General features: G+C 48.6%; 1 protein-coding gene across 1 annotated transcript in view; it reads left to right on the top strand.

The window, feature by feature from the left end:
* Nucleotides 1-17,244, top strand: part of EPHB1 (EPH receptor B1) — a 413,891-nt gene that overhangs the window by 387,116 nt on the left and 9,531 nt on the right. The window contains exon 13 of the mRNA XM_036266458.1: nucleotides 13,704-13,853. Within this exon, the coding sequence (XP_036122351.1) occupies nucleotides 13,704-13,853 (150 nt within the window). The remainder of the gene's footprint in view (nucleotides 1-13,703; nucleotides 13,854-17,244) is intronic.

The following is a 17,244-nucleotide window of genomic DNA, read 5'->3' as shown; positions in this document are numbered from 1 at the left end:
TAATGAGAAGACCTTATGAAAAGTAAATATTGACCGAAAGGCCTTTCTTTAATGCAAATAGTGGCTGGTTTTGTGGTTTCCAAAACCAGTATATTTTCCACTCTGTTATCTGGTGAAGCTAAGAGTAAAGAGGAGGAAACTGAAAACATTTTCCTTTATGTTAAATTTTAATTTTCTTACAAGAAGTCTATACTCTGGATCAGATTTTTAATTCCAGTGAAACTAACCTCTGTGAGATGTGAATACCGGCCGCGACCTGCAGGATCTAGGCTGCAAAGGATCTGATACCCTGGTGCAAATGCAGGTTATAATTTACCTATACTGCTAATTTTATTAGGATTGTTGTGTTTTTGTTACGTTTGGAATAGTCTTCTCCAAATGTAAATTTCCCCCATAGGCTCTGATATCTCATTGCACAATTTTGCAGAATATGAGGCTTTTTGAAATGTGTTTGCAACATTCTAGCAGAAATGCCTCTATTAAGAAGTTAGAGTTCATTGAGTCACCTTCAGGAAGCCTACACTCCATTTAGGCATAATGAATAGTTGAACCATCAGTAGTAGGCCTAACTATTTGAGACAAAGATAAAAACTATGATCATGTTAGGACATACATGTGAATCAAAGGACAGGAAAAACCTTAAGCTTCCAGTATGTGAACACCTCTGGTAGGTGTATGCTCTAGGGGGTTAATAGGCACTGGGCCAGGGGCAATGCTAGGGTGATGGGGACACCTAGCTGGGCTCCAGTCCACTACCCTGCTTCCACCACAGCCTCTCATCTGTTTTGATATTGAGCTTTCTCCAAGTCTTTTTTCCAAACAAGCGTTTTGCCATGACAAATACAGTATTTGAAAAGTACAGGCCATCAAATGTGACCACAGTAGGTCATTTTATGTGTCAATATTTCTGTCCCCAGTCATACGTTTTCTAGACCTATAAGAGATTCTACAAACTTTGCCCAATATTGGTCTTTAAAGAAGATTCCAGGGAAATTTTATTACATTTCAGTAGTTCCAAAACTAGGGTATTATCCACATTACGTTGTATTTACTGTCTGCATTTGAAGCCACGAGAGAAATGTCTTGAGGCTCTCCTCAGCGGCTTCTCTGTAAGAACAATGTCATTGTTTGGTTAGAGAGCTTCTTCAGGTACCTGATCAATTGAAAAGGAGATTTTTAAGAACTCATTATCATTTGGATAACATTTCCAAAAAAAATGGATATGATTTTTAATTTTGTTGAAACCATTTTGTATTAGAAGTAAATGTCTTCCAGGACCTGCTGGATAGGATCAAGTATTACATATCTCTTCTGTCTCCTTCAATCTGGTATGTTTCTACTGTCTTTCTTTGTCTTTTATGACACTGACATTTTTAAAGAATATAGTCACCTTATTTATTAATAGAACATTCCTCCTCTTGGGCTTTTCTGGCATTCCTCATAATTAGATTCAGGTTCCACATTCTTGGCCATAATCCTACACCAGTGATGTATCTTGCCTAGGGTATCATATCTCAAGACACATCATGTCCATCTGCCCCTCATTATGGTTATTAATTTTGATCACCTGGTCAAGGTTTTGACCACTTCTCCAATGTATAGTTACATACAGTACATATTACATATCTTTTTCTCTTACAGCTGATAAGCACTCTGTGGGAAAATAGGCCATGTAGTACCTTGCTCTTCATCAAAATTTCCTCCCTAGTTTTATCATCCATTGATGACTCTTCTCTGAACCAGCCTATATTATCATGGCTGCAAAATGATGTTTTCCAACTCCAGCCATCATGTCAACACTTGCCATTGACAAGGGGATATTTCGAATGGTTCTGTAACCCAATAAAATCCTTTCTTTGTCCTGCTTGGAAACTCAACCTAATAACAGTCTGAATATCACATTCTCTTTGATTTTTGCTGGGATGTTTTGGAATGACCTTTGAGCAAAAACATTAAGATTCTCATCTGTTCCTAGGTTGCCATTCCCTGTCTAAGGCTATGGCTCTTCAGATCTGGTCTCATTCCATCAATAGCCACTCTGCAGACACCTTTGATTTAAACAGCCTGTGATTTACTTGAGCAGGGTGAGGGGGAAGCAAACAAGCTCCTTCCAGCCCCACAAATATGCTGGTTTGTGAATTCCTGCTTCTCTGCCCTCTTGCCTGCTCTGCTCCAGAGCTGGGATGCCCTGCCCTCCACCCGCCCTCACCTCACCTGTCTATTGACGTGGGGAGTAAAATACAGCCCAGCAGAGCCCAGAGAGGTAAGAGTCCTGTAGGCCTTGGGATATACTAAAAATTTCTATAGGAGATAGAAACTCCAGGATCAATAAGGCCAGATGATGAGGCTTTTGCTTACCATGTACAGATGCCACAGGTCTTGAGAACTCAGGGCATCTCTTGAATTGTGATTGAGGATTATCTCCTGAGCCTTTTGGGCTCCTAGGAAACAGTGGATATGGGTTCCCCACCCTTGGGAAGCCATGACTGGCAGAAATGGAAGTTGTTTTTTTTTAAGGGGGGGTTGTAGTTCACCTGCCCCCGATAAAGTGAATTCTGAACCCTGTGAAAAGAGGGAGTCTTTGGACTTCAGCAGGAGGTGTTTCCATGATTCTTATAATTCTTGAAAATTCTGAAACACAGGCCTCAGAGTTCTAAGCAGAGTTTCAAGGCTGTGGCAAGATTAGGAAGGCCCCAAGTGTAGTGAGTGGGACTGGTGGTAACAGCCACTAAGAGCCACCGGGAAAGTCTCAAGTCCAGGGCTGGAGGAGCAGAAATTGAGGGTCTCTTTGTCCCACTGTGAAGAATCTGCTGTCTTTGAAACACCCATGTGGTCATCTATCCCTGGGTTCCCATGGGCCCACGAGGGACAGGCAAGGGTATGGACCCACCAGGTTGGGAAAAAGTTAGGTCTGGAAAAATGGGAGTAACTCTAAGAGTTAGTTTTCTAAGAAATGACAAAATGTATAAATCCTAAGTAGGTCAGAAAATAGATCAATGGGGAAAGGACAAATGAGATGCAAGCAACACTGGCTAAACTCTAAGTCAAATTGGTCTCCCAGCACACCCTAAGAAAGGCTTCTGTAGTACATGACTAGGCAGACCAACAGAATCAAAACCAAAGCATGAGAGATTGGGAACAACCCCAGGCAGCTGGGCCCGTGATCCAGCCTCTACCGTGCTCTCAACACCTGTACCCAGCTTCACATCCCCTCCCTCCTCCAGACTGCTCAGATGCTCTTCCAAGTCTCTGCCACCCTCCTCATGTTCTTATTCAGCCCTGCATTCTTCTCTCCCACCAGATGGCTTGGCTTCTTCTTTTGTCACAGTATCCCTGAACTTTCATGTGCTGCTCAGTAACTGTTTGTGGAGTGAATAAGAAATTAATTAATGAGTGACAAACATGTCCCTGGAGATCTGAGATACCAAGAGAATAGTCAGTGTACAATAGAGCAGGAGTCCGTGTACCCAGGAAGCAATATCGCTGTCTCAAGGCAGCTGGGTTCTCTACAGTGGGAAGAGAGCCTCACTTTCTGACCTTCCAATCCAGACCTGACCCTTGCCTGCGGCTCTTAGTGACTGTTGTCACCAGCCCCACTCACCAGACTGTGGCCACCATAACCTCCCATTCCCTCCCCCATACTTGATCTGAGAGCAGGCAGGGAGAGAGGGGCTTATTGGTCCAACCTGGAGGGTCAGCCCATCTAAAGAAAGGGATCTAAAGAAGTTTCTAGAATGCTATATGTAAAAACAAAAGTGATTAAAAGCAATCCTCAAAAACATCAAAATATAAAAATGTGTTTAAAGTAAAAAGTGAAACATACTCCACCTACTCAATTCCCAGAAGTCACTGTCACTATCGTTGGATGTGTTTCTATCCCAACTTTATTGTGTATTGTGTGTGTGTTTGTTTTTATATAATTTTTTGTCTCAAAAAAGGGTCTCATACTATGCATACTGATCTGTTCATTGACTTTCTCTGTTACTTAATGAGGTACCAAAAATATGAGCTTTTCCACTCTTAGAACCTTACCTCCTGCCTTTGGAGACCGTCTGCCGCTTTCTGCAGGGTTCTCGGGCTCTTTCTCAGGCATCCTTTGTATGAATGAACTGTAGAAACTGTTTAACAAGCTCTTTGGGGATGGTCAGCTAGGTGGCTTCTAATATATTATTTCAAATGATGCTTCAATGAATATTCTTATGTTTACAAATGTTTCTGTAAAAGAAATTTAAGAAAAGAATTTGCTGAGTCAAAGAACTTGCACATTTAAGTTTTTAAAAATAATTTGGAACAAAGAAAAATTTTCAAGAATAAGAATCATACACATAATATCTATATAACCTTTGCCCAGATTCCTTACCTATTGTTATCATTTTATCCCATTTCTCTATGATTTGCCTGCTCCCCACCCCCAACTATTTTTTCCTAAACTTTATTCCCATACACTGTGTATTTCCGTATTTCCTAAGTGTAGGGATAGTCTCTTGCATAACTAGAGTACAACTATAAACGTCTGTGATTTAACATGGATAAAATATTTTCTCTCACCTTCCGTCTCTGTTCTAATTTTAATTGATCCCAAAATGTCACTTTTAGCACTTTCTCCTTCTAGTCCAGGATCTAGTCCAGGATCAGATACTGTGTTTCTTTGTCATGTTAATTTAGTCCCATTCAATTTCCACAGCCCTTTTTGTTTTATCATATTAACGTTTTTAAAGAATACTGTCCCTTTTTAAATAGAACCTTTCTCATTCGAGGTTAGTCTACTCTTTCCCGTGATCAGACCCAGGTTATGCATTATCCATTCCATATACATTCCATAAATGGCGCTGTGTCCTCCTGGTAGTACATCTGGAGGCACCTGATGTCCATCTGCCCCTAGTGGTGGTGTTAAGTATTGCATATTTTTATTTGGGAGAAAAAGTTTATTCCCCAAAACCTTTTGCCAATTTATATTCCTGCCACAGTTTGTGAGGTTTCCCCATGTCCTGATCACCCCCCAACACAAGGTACCATCATTCTTCTTTACTTACTGCTTTACTTGCACTGTACTTATTGGTACTTTATTTTAAAAAGAAGCCAATGAATGTTTTTTCTTATTTCACTGGGAGGCCCACCTTAATATTCTTCTCTCACAACCTATGTGCCTCAAACATAAAAAATGCAGCAGACTCACGTGACTTTTTATACCCCCAAACTCACTGGGACGTAGACATTCGGGGTGATGATGGCACAGGTGGAATGAGACCCTTGCCTGGGAGTTTGGGGCTCTGTGCTTGGTAAAGTGAAACAGGAGCCAAGTATTTTTTCTCACTCGGGAGAGAAAAGATGCCACCTGCCCTGCATACACAGGGACACATGTCTCCAGTTTTCTTCCTTCCTTTTTTCCTGTTACCCCCCCCCCCCATGCAGAAAAGGCAGCATAGGATTCGGAATGGAAGGACCTGGTGCCAAGTGCCCCTTCACCTGTTATAAGATATGGATCCATGGCCACTTCTCTCCTCCCCAGCTCCCAGCATCTGTAAAACAAACCTCAGAATACCTGGTTTACATAACTGATGGGGAAGGTCCACAGGAAGGAGCTGGCCTCCCTCAATGGTCTTTGGGGCTGGCTGTGCCCCTCCCGGCCATCCCTCACTGCCACCAGAGGCTGTCAGGCACCCAGAGAACAGGGCTCATGCTGGAGGCAGGCGGAGCAGCCTCGCTCGCGCACCTCGCGCCCTACCAGCATTAGCGAACAACTCCTCATCCGCCCCTCTGAGATAATTAAGCATTATTATCCCTATTGGCAGGTGGAGACAGTAAGACAGAGTGGTTAAGTGACGTGGTTATAACTGCGGGGATTGTTCGAGGGAGAAACCGTGCCAAGAAGGGGGGTACAGTTCAGGAGACCGGAAGAGCTTAAGCTATTTAATGTGAATGATTATTTTTAAATAGCTGTTGGAGAGTAGGGGCAGGAAGAGAGACTAGAGGCGTGGCTAGTGGACATTGGTAAGGCACCAAAAATTACACTGTGAATGAGGAATATACTTACTATACCTATTAAAACGGGTTGCCTCGGACAGTCTGTCAGGTGCTTACATTTCATGAAGAGAAAGGAAAAAAATTTGAAGGCCATAATCAACTCAGTGAGGACAATGGAATAAACCCCACTGGCTTCCCACAGAGCTGGACAGAGGTCTCCAGGAGGCCAGCCTCCATCCGCAGACAGAATCCACCGGACCCAGCAGCCCCCACCTCTCGCTGCTCACTGTGGGGAGCCCCTGCCAGCCACATTGCCATGGGAGGTGTGGTCCTACCTGAAAGCCCAGGAAGCTCAAGTGTCCTCCTGCATGCATGGAAGACACCTGGGGCAAAGGTGGGAGGGCTATTATGGCCTATTGACAGAGATAGGAGCCACAGAGACATGAGGAGAGGTAGGAGAGCCCAGGGCGCACTGGCTGAAAAAGGAGAGAACTGTGGTCTTTTGGGGTGGGCCTAGGCCAGGGGTGGAAGCAGTGAAGCAGTAGGGATGAGGGGTTCCAGGAAAAAGTGCATTTCCTGATACGGTCAGAGAAGCAATGGATACACACGGTACATGGCCCAGGAAGGGAAGGGTAGACAGCTTGTCTCCTCCTCAACCCTGTCTGTCCTCTGTTCCCTGGTCCTCCATGCCAGCCTTGCCATCCAAAGGGTATCAAGGCTCACCCTCATGCCTTCTCCCTGGGGAGTGGGGAGATTTTGTTTCATCAGCAGAGGGGACACATTCTTGCCCACCAGGTCTTTGATGGGTACCCGTTCCCTCCGTAGGCAAAGTGCAGAGACTGAAGCCCACTAGGCTAGTTCATCCAACCACTCTCTCCTGGGGCAGCCTTTCCAGAGGACTGATGAGGCACAGGCTTCAGGGATTGCACAAGGAGCGGCCAAGCCTGAACCATCTCTGTGCTGAATCACTGTGCGCTTCCTGGGACAGTGCCCTCCTCAGGGCAGACGCGGTATTGCTCCGTTTCCCTCCACTCACCCTGGCCTGGCCCAGAGAGACTGCTTGTCTAATGAACGAAGGCAGCCAGTGAATCATTCCGCCCTCAGTTCTCCATCCTTTCTTTTTAATTATAAACTCAAGACGTGCTGTGTAATAAAATAATAATAATAAAGCCCACATCTCAGCCATCAGGGGCTATTTTGGGGGTGAGTAGTAAAAGACAGCTGTTTGCCTTGACAGTGTAAAACAGAGAAACAATGTCTGCTGGGGTTGAACAGGGTTTTTGTTTGGTGCATTTTTCCCCAGCTGGGAAACGTCACCAAGTGGCCTTTCTGTTCTTCACACATGAAACACACACTATCACCCGCATATTTTTAGTTAATTTATGTCCAAATAGGCCTTTCTCTAGCTGCTGGAAAATGATGTTTGGGCTGCAATTACCTTTCCCAGCCTCTCACAGAAGGGTTTCGGTGTCCACAGAGCTCAGGGGAAAGGCGACAAGGACCCCACCGACTGTAAATCTCTACATTTGTAGTTATTCAAATCACATATTTTATTAGTAGTACAAAATACATCGTACCATTCATTTTGGAGGAGCAGTGAATGCTTCAAGAAAAAGAGCTTTGAAAAACATTCTGTTTAGAAACAATTTTGTCTGCAGCCAAAGCAGTGTGTCTTTTGGGTTGTCTCTTCTCCCAGCCCTTTTCTGTGGTGTGTGCCGTTTGCATGACAAATAAGACCATCCTCTCCAAAAGCTCACCTGTTCCTGCAGCCTGTTCCCCACCTAAAGTTCTAATTCTCTGTATGTTGCATCATAATCCTTCGCACGGTAATAAATTACAGTGTCACCATCAAGATTGTGGCTTCTGGAAAGAAAGAAGCAGCAGGGCCAGATGAACTCTTTCAGAAGACAGAGAGACTGTTTTCATGCAAATTCCCGCATCCTGAGGAACTAGGAACAGCCTCTTTATTATAAAGACTCAGTTGCGATGCAGCAGCCGGAAGCCATTTCCACTGGCTGTTAGAAGCTGGTAGCATTCGGAGAAAGATAACCTTTTAGGCAGAAACTTCTTTTCCTTCGTGGCTGATATGGGTCTTATCTGGAAAAAAAATCACTTTGCTAATTAGGTCGGGGAAAAGGGTCAGTGTACTTTCAGAGTACTTTTAAAGAAGCGTTCATTCTAAAATACCTTCTTAATTTAACACATAGAGCCACATTAGACCTCTCAGCCCAGGGCGGTGGACAGGGACGGGAACAGGAGGAGAGCGTGTCCCAGTGTCTGAACTGTTTTCAAAGGGCAGAGCCGAGCCCCTCAGTGGCAGAGGCCTCACCAGGCCTGGTCAGCCTCGCTGCCAGGGTGGTCACTGCTGCAAAGGGCCAGCCCTACGGCCACTCCAGAGGGGTTCTGGCTATGCACTGTGGACTTCAGCTCTCCCTCCCTTTCCCTTGAGCCACAGAGATACTTGATGGAAACTTGGATGAAACCAATCGTTGCGGTTTTTTTTTCCTGTTATTTTGAGATCTTTTGAGCTTCAGTTCAGTGTTGGTCAATATCTGCCACACATACCGCCGCCCATTTCCTTACTCTGAGTAGGCATCATTCACCCGCCATGGCTTCTTGGTTGCCGATCCCAGGGAAGGCCTCAGAATCCTTCTCAGCCCAGCCGTTAACAGTGCCCGGAGTTGGTATTCAAGGTGAGACCTCACTCAATCTGTGACTTATTCGTGTTGATCTATGCGTGACTTATCCTGGATAAGTAAGTTATAATTTACTTATCCTAGGATTGATCTGTGCCAGTGGTTCTTCCGTACTGGGAATTTGTTAGAAATGTAAATTCTCCAACCCTACCCCGGAACTTGTAAATTCCAAAGTCTGGGTTATGACCCTGTGGTGCGTGTTTGAACAAGCCTTCCAGGGATTCGGGTGTGTGCTCAAACTTGCCAACCACTGCTCCTGACCAGTGGTCGTGACTAATGACTGCACATTAAGATTACCTGAAGCACGTTGAAACCTACCAATGCTTGAGCACCGCTCTCAGCGATTCTGAATAAATTAACTTCTCCAGTGTGATGCCAATGGGCAGCCAAGCTTGAGAGCCACCCGGCGAGGCTTTCTGGGTATGCCCCAAGAAGGGTGCTGACAGCCCCCGAGGCCTGGTCTGGAATGTGGCTGGTAGAGTTCTCCCTCAGGCACGCATGCCCTGCAGCAAGGGCCAGTGGCACTGGCAGCTCCGGCAGCCGCCTTCTGACTATTGTCCTCACACCACATCAGTGGCCCTGGTGCTGCCCCTTGAGTCCTCACCCTTAGCACGCACATCGCCAGGCAAAGGGCAGTTCTTCAAAGTGCAGGCTGGCCTGATTCTGATCAACAGCACTGAGGAAATCTCACAGAGGCCCCTGTGGTTTATCTGCTGGACCTCAACCTAAGTGTTTGAGGGATCCCTCACTCCTGAGTCCCACTGCCCTCTAATGGTAGGTCACAGTGGACCTGACACCTGGGAGTTTAGCAACAGTATTTTTAAAGGAGTGCCTGATAAGACTGTATATACTCACGGTGTTAGTTTCCCAGGGCTGCTGTAACGAGGTGCCACGTTTGGGGTGGCTTTAAACAACGGGAGTTTATTCTCTCACAGTTCTGGAGGCTAGACGTCCAAAATCGTGGTGTTGGCTGGGCGATGCTCTCTCCGAAGGCTCTCGGGAAGAATCAGCTCCATGCTCTCTCCTCCTTCTAGCGCTTGTTGTCAGTCCTTGGCCTTCCTCGGCTTGTAGATGTGTCGTTCCATCTCTGCTCCATCTCCACAGATTATTCTCTGCTGGGTGTCTCTTTGTCTGCACATGGCCTTCTTCCACGATGCCAGTCATGGGGCTTAGGGCACACTCTAATCCAGTATGACTTCATCTTATTTGGTTATAGCTTCAAAGGCCAAATTTCCAAATAAGGTCATATTCACTGGTACAGGAGGTTAGAACTTGAATATATCGTTTTGGGGGACACAATTCAATACATAAATTTGTATTTAATAATAACATTAATGTATCACGTGGCTTACGTATATATCATGTTGGCTCTTCACAGTAATCCCAACATGTTTTATATACTGTGAACCTATAGGGAGTGGGTATTGTGAGATCAAACCTCTGCATGATGCTCTCAGTCGTAACCCCATCACTTGAAGGGGTGCCTCATGCAGCATGGTCCAATATTTGATGAGCGACTCCGTGACCGCCTTACTTAGCGCTCATGGAGGTCTCAGGCTGTATCCCCACTGAGATTTTGTCTCACACAAGATGGCAGAGAAGAGTACTGCAGCAATGTCTAGACACACAGAAGTATTGGCCTTATGGGCATCTCTAGGATAAGTAACGAGCAAGGGGAATCAGACTTTTGTTTAGACTTTGGCCTGCACAACTCCACAGTTGGGCAGGTTCTAGAACCAAACCTAGAAGCTGTGCCTAAATAATCTCACTGTGGCAAGACAGTGAGCTGGGTGGGTGGCGCCGGGACCATCCATTGCTCCTTGAGAGCAGGGCTGTCTCACCACTGCCACATCCCCAGCAGGATGCTGGGCAGAGTGGGTGCTGCAGAGATGCTTGTTGCAGGCTGGCTGAGACGGAGGGGCTAACGTACCTCTACATAGACCTCCACTTGTGAGCATCACACCTGCTGGCAGATGTGAGTGTGGACTATCAGAAGGTAACCCTGAAGATGGATGTATTAGAATTCATCGGCTACCAGATATCTTCTCTTTGTTTATCAAATCATACACACACACACACACACACACACAATCCTTATAGTTTGTCTTATACCTGAGTTAAGGTATTGGTTTCAAACTTCTAGGGAATTTCTCTGCGGCACAACCATTCAATGCCGAGCTGTATGTGGAAGGTCAGTGTACGAGGTCATTTGTAGCTCAGAGCCATGATGGTGGTGAGGTGCCACTTTCTCCTTCTCCCTCCCTCATGCCCAACAGTGACCCCCTGCCTCAGCTCTAGGGACACCTGGTCCTTGCAGAATGCAGTCTGTGCCCTCAGCATCCTGGGGGAAGCAAGTCATCTGGTGCTTGGAGAGACTCTGTGCAAGGACAGTGCTCAGCCCCTCTTTGCCCACATCGACAGATTCCTTCCCAGGGAGCCTCCTCTGCTCCTCACCCCCACCCTCAAGCATCCTTCCGTCATATTCCTTTCCAATCAACAGGGCAAACTACTGCTCTATGCCCTGTCCTCATGCCTGCACAGTGAGAGCCAGGCACTCTTAGAGCACTTTGCAGTCATCTGAATGCATTGGCCTCCGGCTTCTGGTCCAGATTTCTCTTCCGGTAGGCAGACCCTCCTCAGCAGCAGAAACCCTGCCTGCTTCAATCCCATCCCACTTCCTTTTCTGCTAGTCCCCTCCATGGGACTGGTCACCATCCTCTAAATTAATAGAAACCCTTTCACATAATTGAAGCAAGGTAAATAATCATCACCATAATCACCTCTGAGCATCAGAAGAGAAGGCTGATGATACAGTGTTTGAAAGCTGGGAGGAAAGTTTAAAACCCCCAGGAAGGCAAGCACCTGTCCCCGACTCCGGCCTTCCTGTGGTGCTGTCTCGGAGGTCAGCATCCTCTGCTCTCTGGGCTGAGTGGAGAGCCAGTCGTGACAAGCTGTCACCTGCTTGTCCAGGGCAGCTCTTCTCAAGGCTCTGCCACCTGCTAGGAGGGGAGGCGGCAGTGACAGGCCTGACTCCATGTTCAGTGAGGCCCGGCAGCACGAGGTGGCAGGAAGGCTGAGGCGCCCCGCCAGCGGGCCTGGCACGGCCACTTTGCACGCCAGAGGGAGCAGCTCAACAGCTGTCACCGGCAGCCCCTGGGGTCTGCTCCAGACTTGGCAGAGAGGACACCTTCAGACTCCCAATCACCTCTTTGAAATTCAGAAGAACCTCACTGTCATCCCCTGCCCCCGCTGCCTCACACACACACACACACACACACACACACACACACAACAAGCTGTAACTGTCTTTTACTCACAGACCTGCACCTCCAAGTTTTCTTCCTGACTCTCTCTCCGACACACATATTGATAAGTTCTCACATGGAGTCCTCTCCTCCCTTCCCCTCTTCTCTCTCTCTCTCTCTCTCTCTCTCTCTCTCTCTCTCACACACAGACACTAATTAAACTCCTGCTGTCTCCTACCTCATTTAACACAGGTCTTATGAGAGAGCAGAAACTCCCCTCCTCCACTCCTCTGGGCCAGACCCTCTTCAGGTGTGGGGTCCCTGAACTATTGGACCCTGGCCTCTGGGTGTTTGACACCTGCTGGTTCACGGGGTGTACGTTCCAGCATTCCCCCCAGCCATGGGTACATGCAGGGACAAGCAGAAAAGGCATTCCTGTCCCGGGGTGGGCCGTGAGGACAGCCTGTCCTCTTGCTGAGCGGTCCCAGCCTGTTCTCCCGCCATTTGCCACGTTGCTAGTTGCTAGCATTTGAGCCGAGGACATCTCCCCCACAAAGCCTGCCATGGTCCTCGGGGGATCAGGACAGTCTCCTCTGCGGGGAGCTCACACGTGGGGGGCACCCAGCAGATCACCTTCTCCATCCCAGACCCTGGGTAAGAGTCCAGATAAAAATACACTTTGCCATTTGCTCCTTTCTCTCTCCCTCATCTCAGATTAACCACTTATACATTTTTAAGGTATGTTAGCTAAAGTCCAATATGTATCTCTGGTGGTTTGAGCAGAACGTGAGAATGGTCAGAATAAAAATAGCCTCCTTCAGCCCCGGCGCGGAGGCCAACGCTGGGAGCCAGGGAGCGGCAGCCTTCGTGGCTCGTGCAGGTGGAGTTCAGGCGCCGCAAGAGGCCCTGGGAGTAGGATCCTGGGGTCCTCGCGAAGACCTGAATGTGAGGAGCGTTTTGTTCCAGAGAATGATGAGTTTTGGAGGGCAGCCTTGGCAAGTGCCCCACTCGACCCCTCTGTGTCCTTCAGAGTGAGCCCCCTCTGCTCACCTCCCTTTACTTTCCCTTCAGAAGCCATGCTTCACCGTCCTGGCACTTGTCACCCTCCCTGTCACCTCAGCACCTGCGCACACCCCTCGCCTGGACTCCTCTCCTCACTTTGCCTGACTGCCTTCCGCTGGTCTCCCAGGGCCAGAGCGCTGACCTCTCCCCCAGGCCCCGTCCCAAGCACCGTGTGGACGTAACCCACTAACTCCTCACAGCACCCTGACTGTGGGGATGCCACCGCCACCCCCATATTGCCAATGAGCAGCCAAGGCACAGAGGGGCTAGGGGGCTCGCCCCAGCGCACACAGGCGGAATGGAGTAGAACTGGTCCCCACACTGACCACAGGCTCCAGGAAGCTGCCCCTCGGCCTGCTGCTGGCCACTGCTCCTGCCCCCTCCTATGTTGGGGAGTCTCCTCTGGGTCCCTGACCCACGGTTCGTGGCTCGTGGAGCCAGCCTCACATCGTATGGAATTCCACGTGGTAGCGCAGCTACACTCTCCTCCCACCCAGCGGTGGCCTTAGAATCAGTACGTAGGATCCGGGGCAGAGGAAGCTCCAGCGCCGGCCACGGCAGGAGACGCGCCCAGGCCGCGCAGGCACCTGCGCCCCGTGGGCGCCGCGTGGGGCGGGCTCTGCCGGCTGCCCCAGTGCACGAGGGCCGGGAGCGGGCTGGAGAGATGTGTGCGAGGTATTTCACCCGCCTTCGGCTAGAAACCTGGGGTCGGGCTGACCGGGTCTCCTTCTTCCAGGGAGGGAAGATCCCCGTGAGATGGACGGCTCCGGAGGCCATCGCCTACCGCAAGTTCACGTCTGCCAGCGACGTCTGGAGCTACGGAATCGTCATGTGGGAAGTCATGTCATTTGGAGAGAGACCCTACTGGGATATGTCCAACCAAGATGTGAGTGTCAGCAGCACCTGGCTGCCTCAGACCCCATCCAAGAAATTCCACAGGCAACTCTAGGCCCGTTCAGGGCAGGGGATCCAGGGACCCCTCTGGCACCAATGTCTGAAGCAATCAAAGGATCCAGCTTGTAGATGGGACAGTCCCAATGACCCAAAACCCTGTAAGGACGCCTAGGAGACAGGGGGCTGGTTTTCAGCGGCTGTGGACGTGTAGTCAGGCCCGAACACAAGGAAATTCTACCATGCTGCAGAGTCCCGGCCTGCGCGTTCCTTCACCCAGCGAGGCGGAGGGAAAGCAGAGGTCCTCTGAGGGCAGCCCCTGGGCCTGCTCTGCCTCTGGGTCTCACCCCTCTCAGCTTCCAAGAGAGGGAGTGTGAAGGGCCCCGTTCGCCTGAGAATCCATTCTTCTAGGAGCCCAGGTCAGGTATCGGTGAAGGAGGAGCTGAGCAGGTTTCCCAAAGCTGGGCACCTTCAGAGGCCTCGGGAGTGGGGCTCTGTCTGAACACCCCTCCAGGCTGCCCTCCGCGCACAAGGAAAGGAGGCAAAGAGAAGGGTCCTCTGAGATGCTTTAAGTAGAAGCACTGGGGTGGTCCAGACGGGACCCTTTTTCCATAATCGCTAAACGTTTGGAAACCTTTTGAGGATGACTCACTTTGACAAAGCCCCAATCGAAAGTCGTAGGGTTTCCACTCTGCCTTGGACCCTGGCCGTCGCCCAGGACCCCTCTTCCCTTGGATTTTGAATGCATATGCTTCCTTTAGACGTGAAGAGATCACTGCTTTCAAAGCCCACCTACCTCTGTTCTCTGCTGGCTCTTCCTGTCACCCGGGTGGGTGGGTGGGAGGAGTTATTATCGTTTTCAACTTACAAGGAAAAAAAGGCAGGATTGTTATCAATTCAGACTGCTACATGGGGCCACCAGCGCCACCACGAACACCTCCCTGCGTGGCTGGGTTCTGGTAAGTGAGAAGTCTGCCCTCAGTCAGCCCTCTTTCCAGCCAGAGGGTCGGAGCCCTGGCAGTTGCTCAGAAGCCTGAGCAAGGTGGCGACCTGGGAGCCCAGAGAACATTTCTCAACAAGACCAGAGAGGAGCGGGGTGCTGCTATGACAGTGCTTCCCACTCCCACGGGTACAGTGGCTTCAGCCCAGAGTGGTTGAAATGGCTGCATCCTTAACCAGGCCTCGGTGCCAACCATGTGTGGCATCTGGGTCCTCTATTATCTATGATTAGCCATGCTTCGCCTCTGCTCCTGTAGCATGTCGAATCAGTAAGTATCGGAATTAATGCCGAGGCTGCTTCATGAAATCAGTTGCACCCTGATTTTGCCCATAACATCAGCTAGATGAATAATAAATGTTAGTCAGAAAAAGCAGACCCATTTTTTCCTGCCCAGAGACTTTAATCTGATTAAGAACAATTCAGCACACATATGAAACTGTCTGACAGGCAAGATTTGACATTCAAGATATTCTCAGCAAATGCATTCACCTATGCTGAAAAAAAAAATGTGATTTCTGATATTAGACTCCCGCTCATTGTATACTAACTGTGACAAAGTATTGTGCTCCTGGTTCTATTCATGGGGGGCTTTCTGGCACACACATAGGGTTGTGGGGACACAGGTAGGCTCCCCATATATTTGATGCTTGAGCTGGGCCTCAAAAGGAATAAGAACATCAGCAAATACCAGTTTATTCTAATTTTGTTGTATTTCTCCAGATAAAGCCCCTAAGCATTGTCCCAAGTGCCATTCTGCTCTGTGGAAGGTGGGAGGTGACTTTTCCCCATTCAGAAAACATCTTAGGACCGGGCCTGCGGGAGAGCGGGGCGGGGGGCCCGCGCTCGGCTGCAGCCCCTCGTCAGAAATGCTGAGGTGGTGGCAGTCGCAGAGTTCACAGATGACAGTTGAAGGGCTTTAAGAAAGAGAATTGCACAGGCAAGTCGCAGTGCTGGTAATTGGGCTTCCGGAGCCCAGGAAGGTCTTTGAACGTACACAGAGTTTGTCAGCCAGAGAGAGAACTTGGAAGTTCTGCTGCTTGGATCTGATTGACAGAGATAATGAGAGTGGCAGTGTCTGTGGAGAGGAGCTGCTGTTTTATTGAAACATCAGAGCTTAACTTAACCCCCTCTGCCCTGGTTCCCCCACTGCTCCAAGCCCCTCCACTTCACTTTCCAGGTACCGCCCACTGCCCAGCTCACTAATGCTAAATCCGTGTTTGGGGGCAGTCTGGAGCCTCCGCTGGGAATGCCAGGGCAAAGGGAATTTCTCAGAGGAGCACCAGTCACTTGATCAGGTGCCAGAGACACCCAGAGTCACACCACTTGCTCCTGAACCCCCCACACCTGCCATCTCTGGGTACAGGCGAACAAAGGCAGCCCCCCCCACACTGTCCCTGCCCCTTTAGGCCCCAGGGAATTGGCTTACACTGACCTTTAGGATGACCCAAACAGTTGCTGCAGACCATTCAAAATGAGCCAATAGCCTGCCCAGGTGACAGTTGCCTAGGCTGGCTCTCTCACGACGCACACACTCTTTCTCACCTTCTCTCTAGAAATGCCATCTGATCTCATTCTCATCTCCAGTCTTTTCAGCATCTATTCACCTAATCCTGTGATGGACAAAGGAGAGGGGCCCAGGAGTTTCGGTGTTGCTCAGTGGACACCCTCTGCCTCCAGTCTTGGGCCACACTTTCCACACAATTCAAACGTGGTCACTGGTGTGCAGAGCCATCCAATGGCCAGATTGAAGGCGTTTCTTCATGCATCCTGCCTGTTTCCCACACCTGTTAGCAAGGCAGATGTGGCAGACAATGACCCCAAAGCCCCATTAGAGGACTGGAATTATTTTTTTAAGTGCTGATGTTTTAATTTTATTATAAGTTATATGCACTCAGATTTGAAAAATACCCAGATCCTTAAAATGAGAAACAAATTCTCCAAAAGCATAGCACTTCAATGAGAGTCAAGTACACAAATGCTATACACATGAATTAATGACCTATGTAGTTTTTGTTCAGAGTGGGGGGGTAAAGTCTTTTTTTTTTGCCATGAATACAAGAAGCATCAATGCTCCCAGAGTAAATGAATGTATTTAGAAGAAACACCAAATGGAATAAAGTCACATTTTTTCATCATGAACATGACAGGGTTCCACATGTTCTCTCTCTGGACCTCCCAGTGACCAGCAGATCTGTGATCCTCTCTGCAGAGATGACATCTACTGGCACAGGCGTGGCAGAAAGAACAGCCACTACATGACACAGGGATTCTTTCTACCACTCTCGCGTGCGGTGCTCAGAACAAGCGTCTCTCTGTGTCATTTCATCTTCACAACAACCCCATCTGTGTAGTTTCAGGAGGTCATGTGACTCTCCTAGGTGTCTGG

The sequence above is a fragment of the Molossus molossus genome, unplaced genomic scaffold (genome assembly GCF_014108415.1).
Source record: "Molossus molossus isolate mMolMol1 unplaced genomic scaffold, mMolMol1.p scaffold_m16_p_18, whole genome shotgun sequence".
Lineage (NCBI taxonomy): Eukaryota > Metazoa > Chordata > Mammalia > Chiroptera > Molossidae > Molossus > Molossus molossus.
Note: the sequence above shows the minus strand (reverse complement) of the source record. Positions and strands in the feature narration are given on the sequence as shown.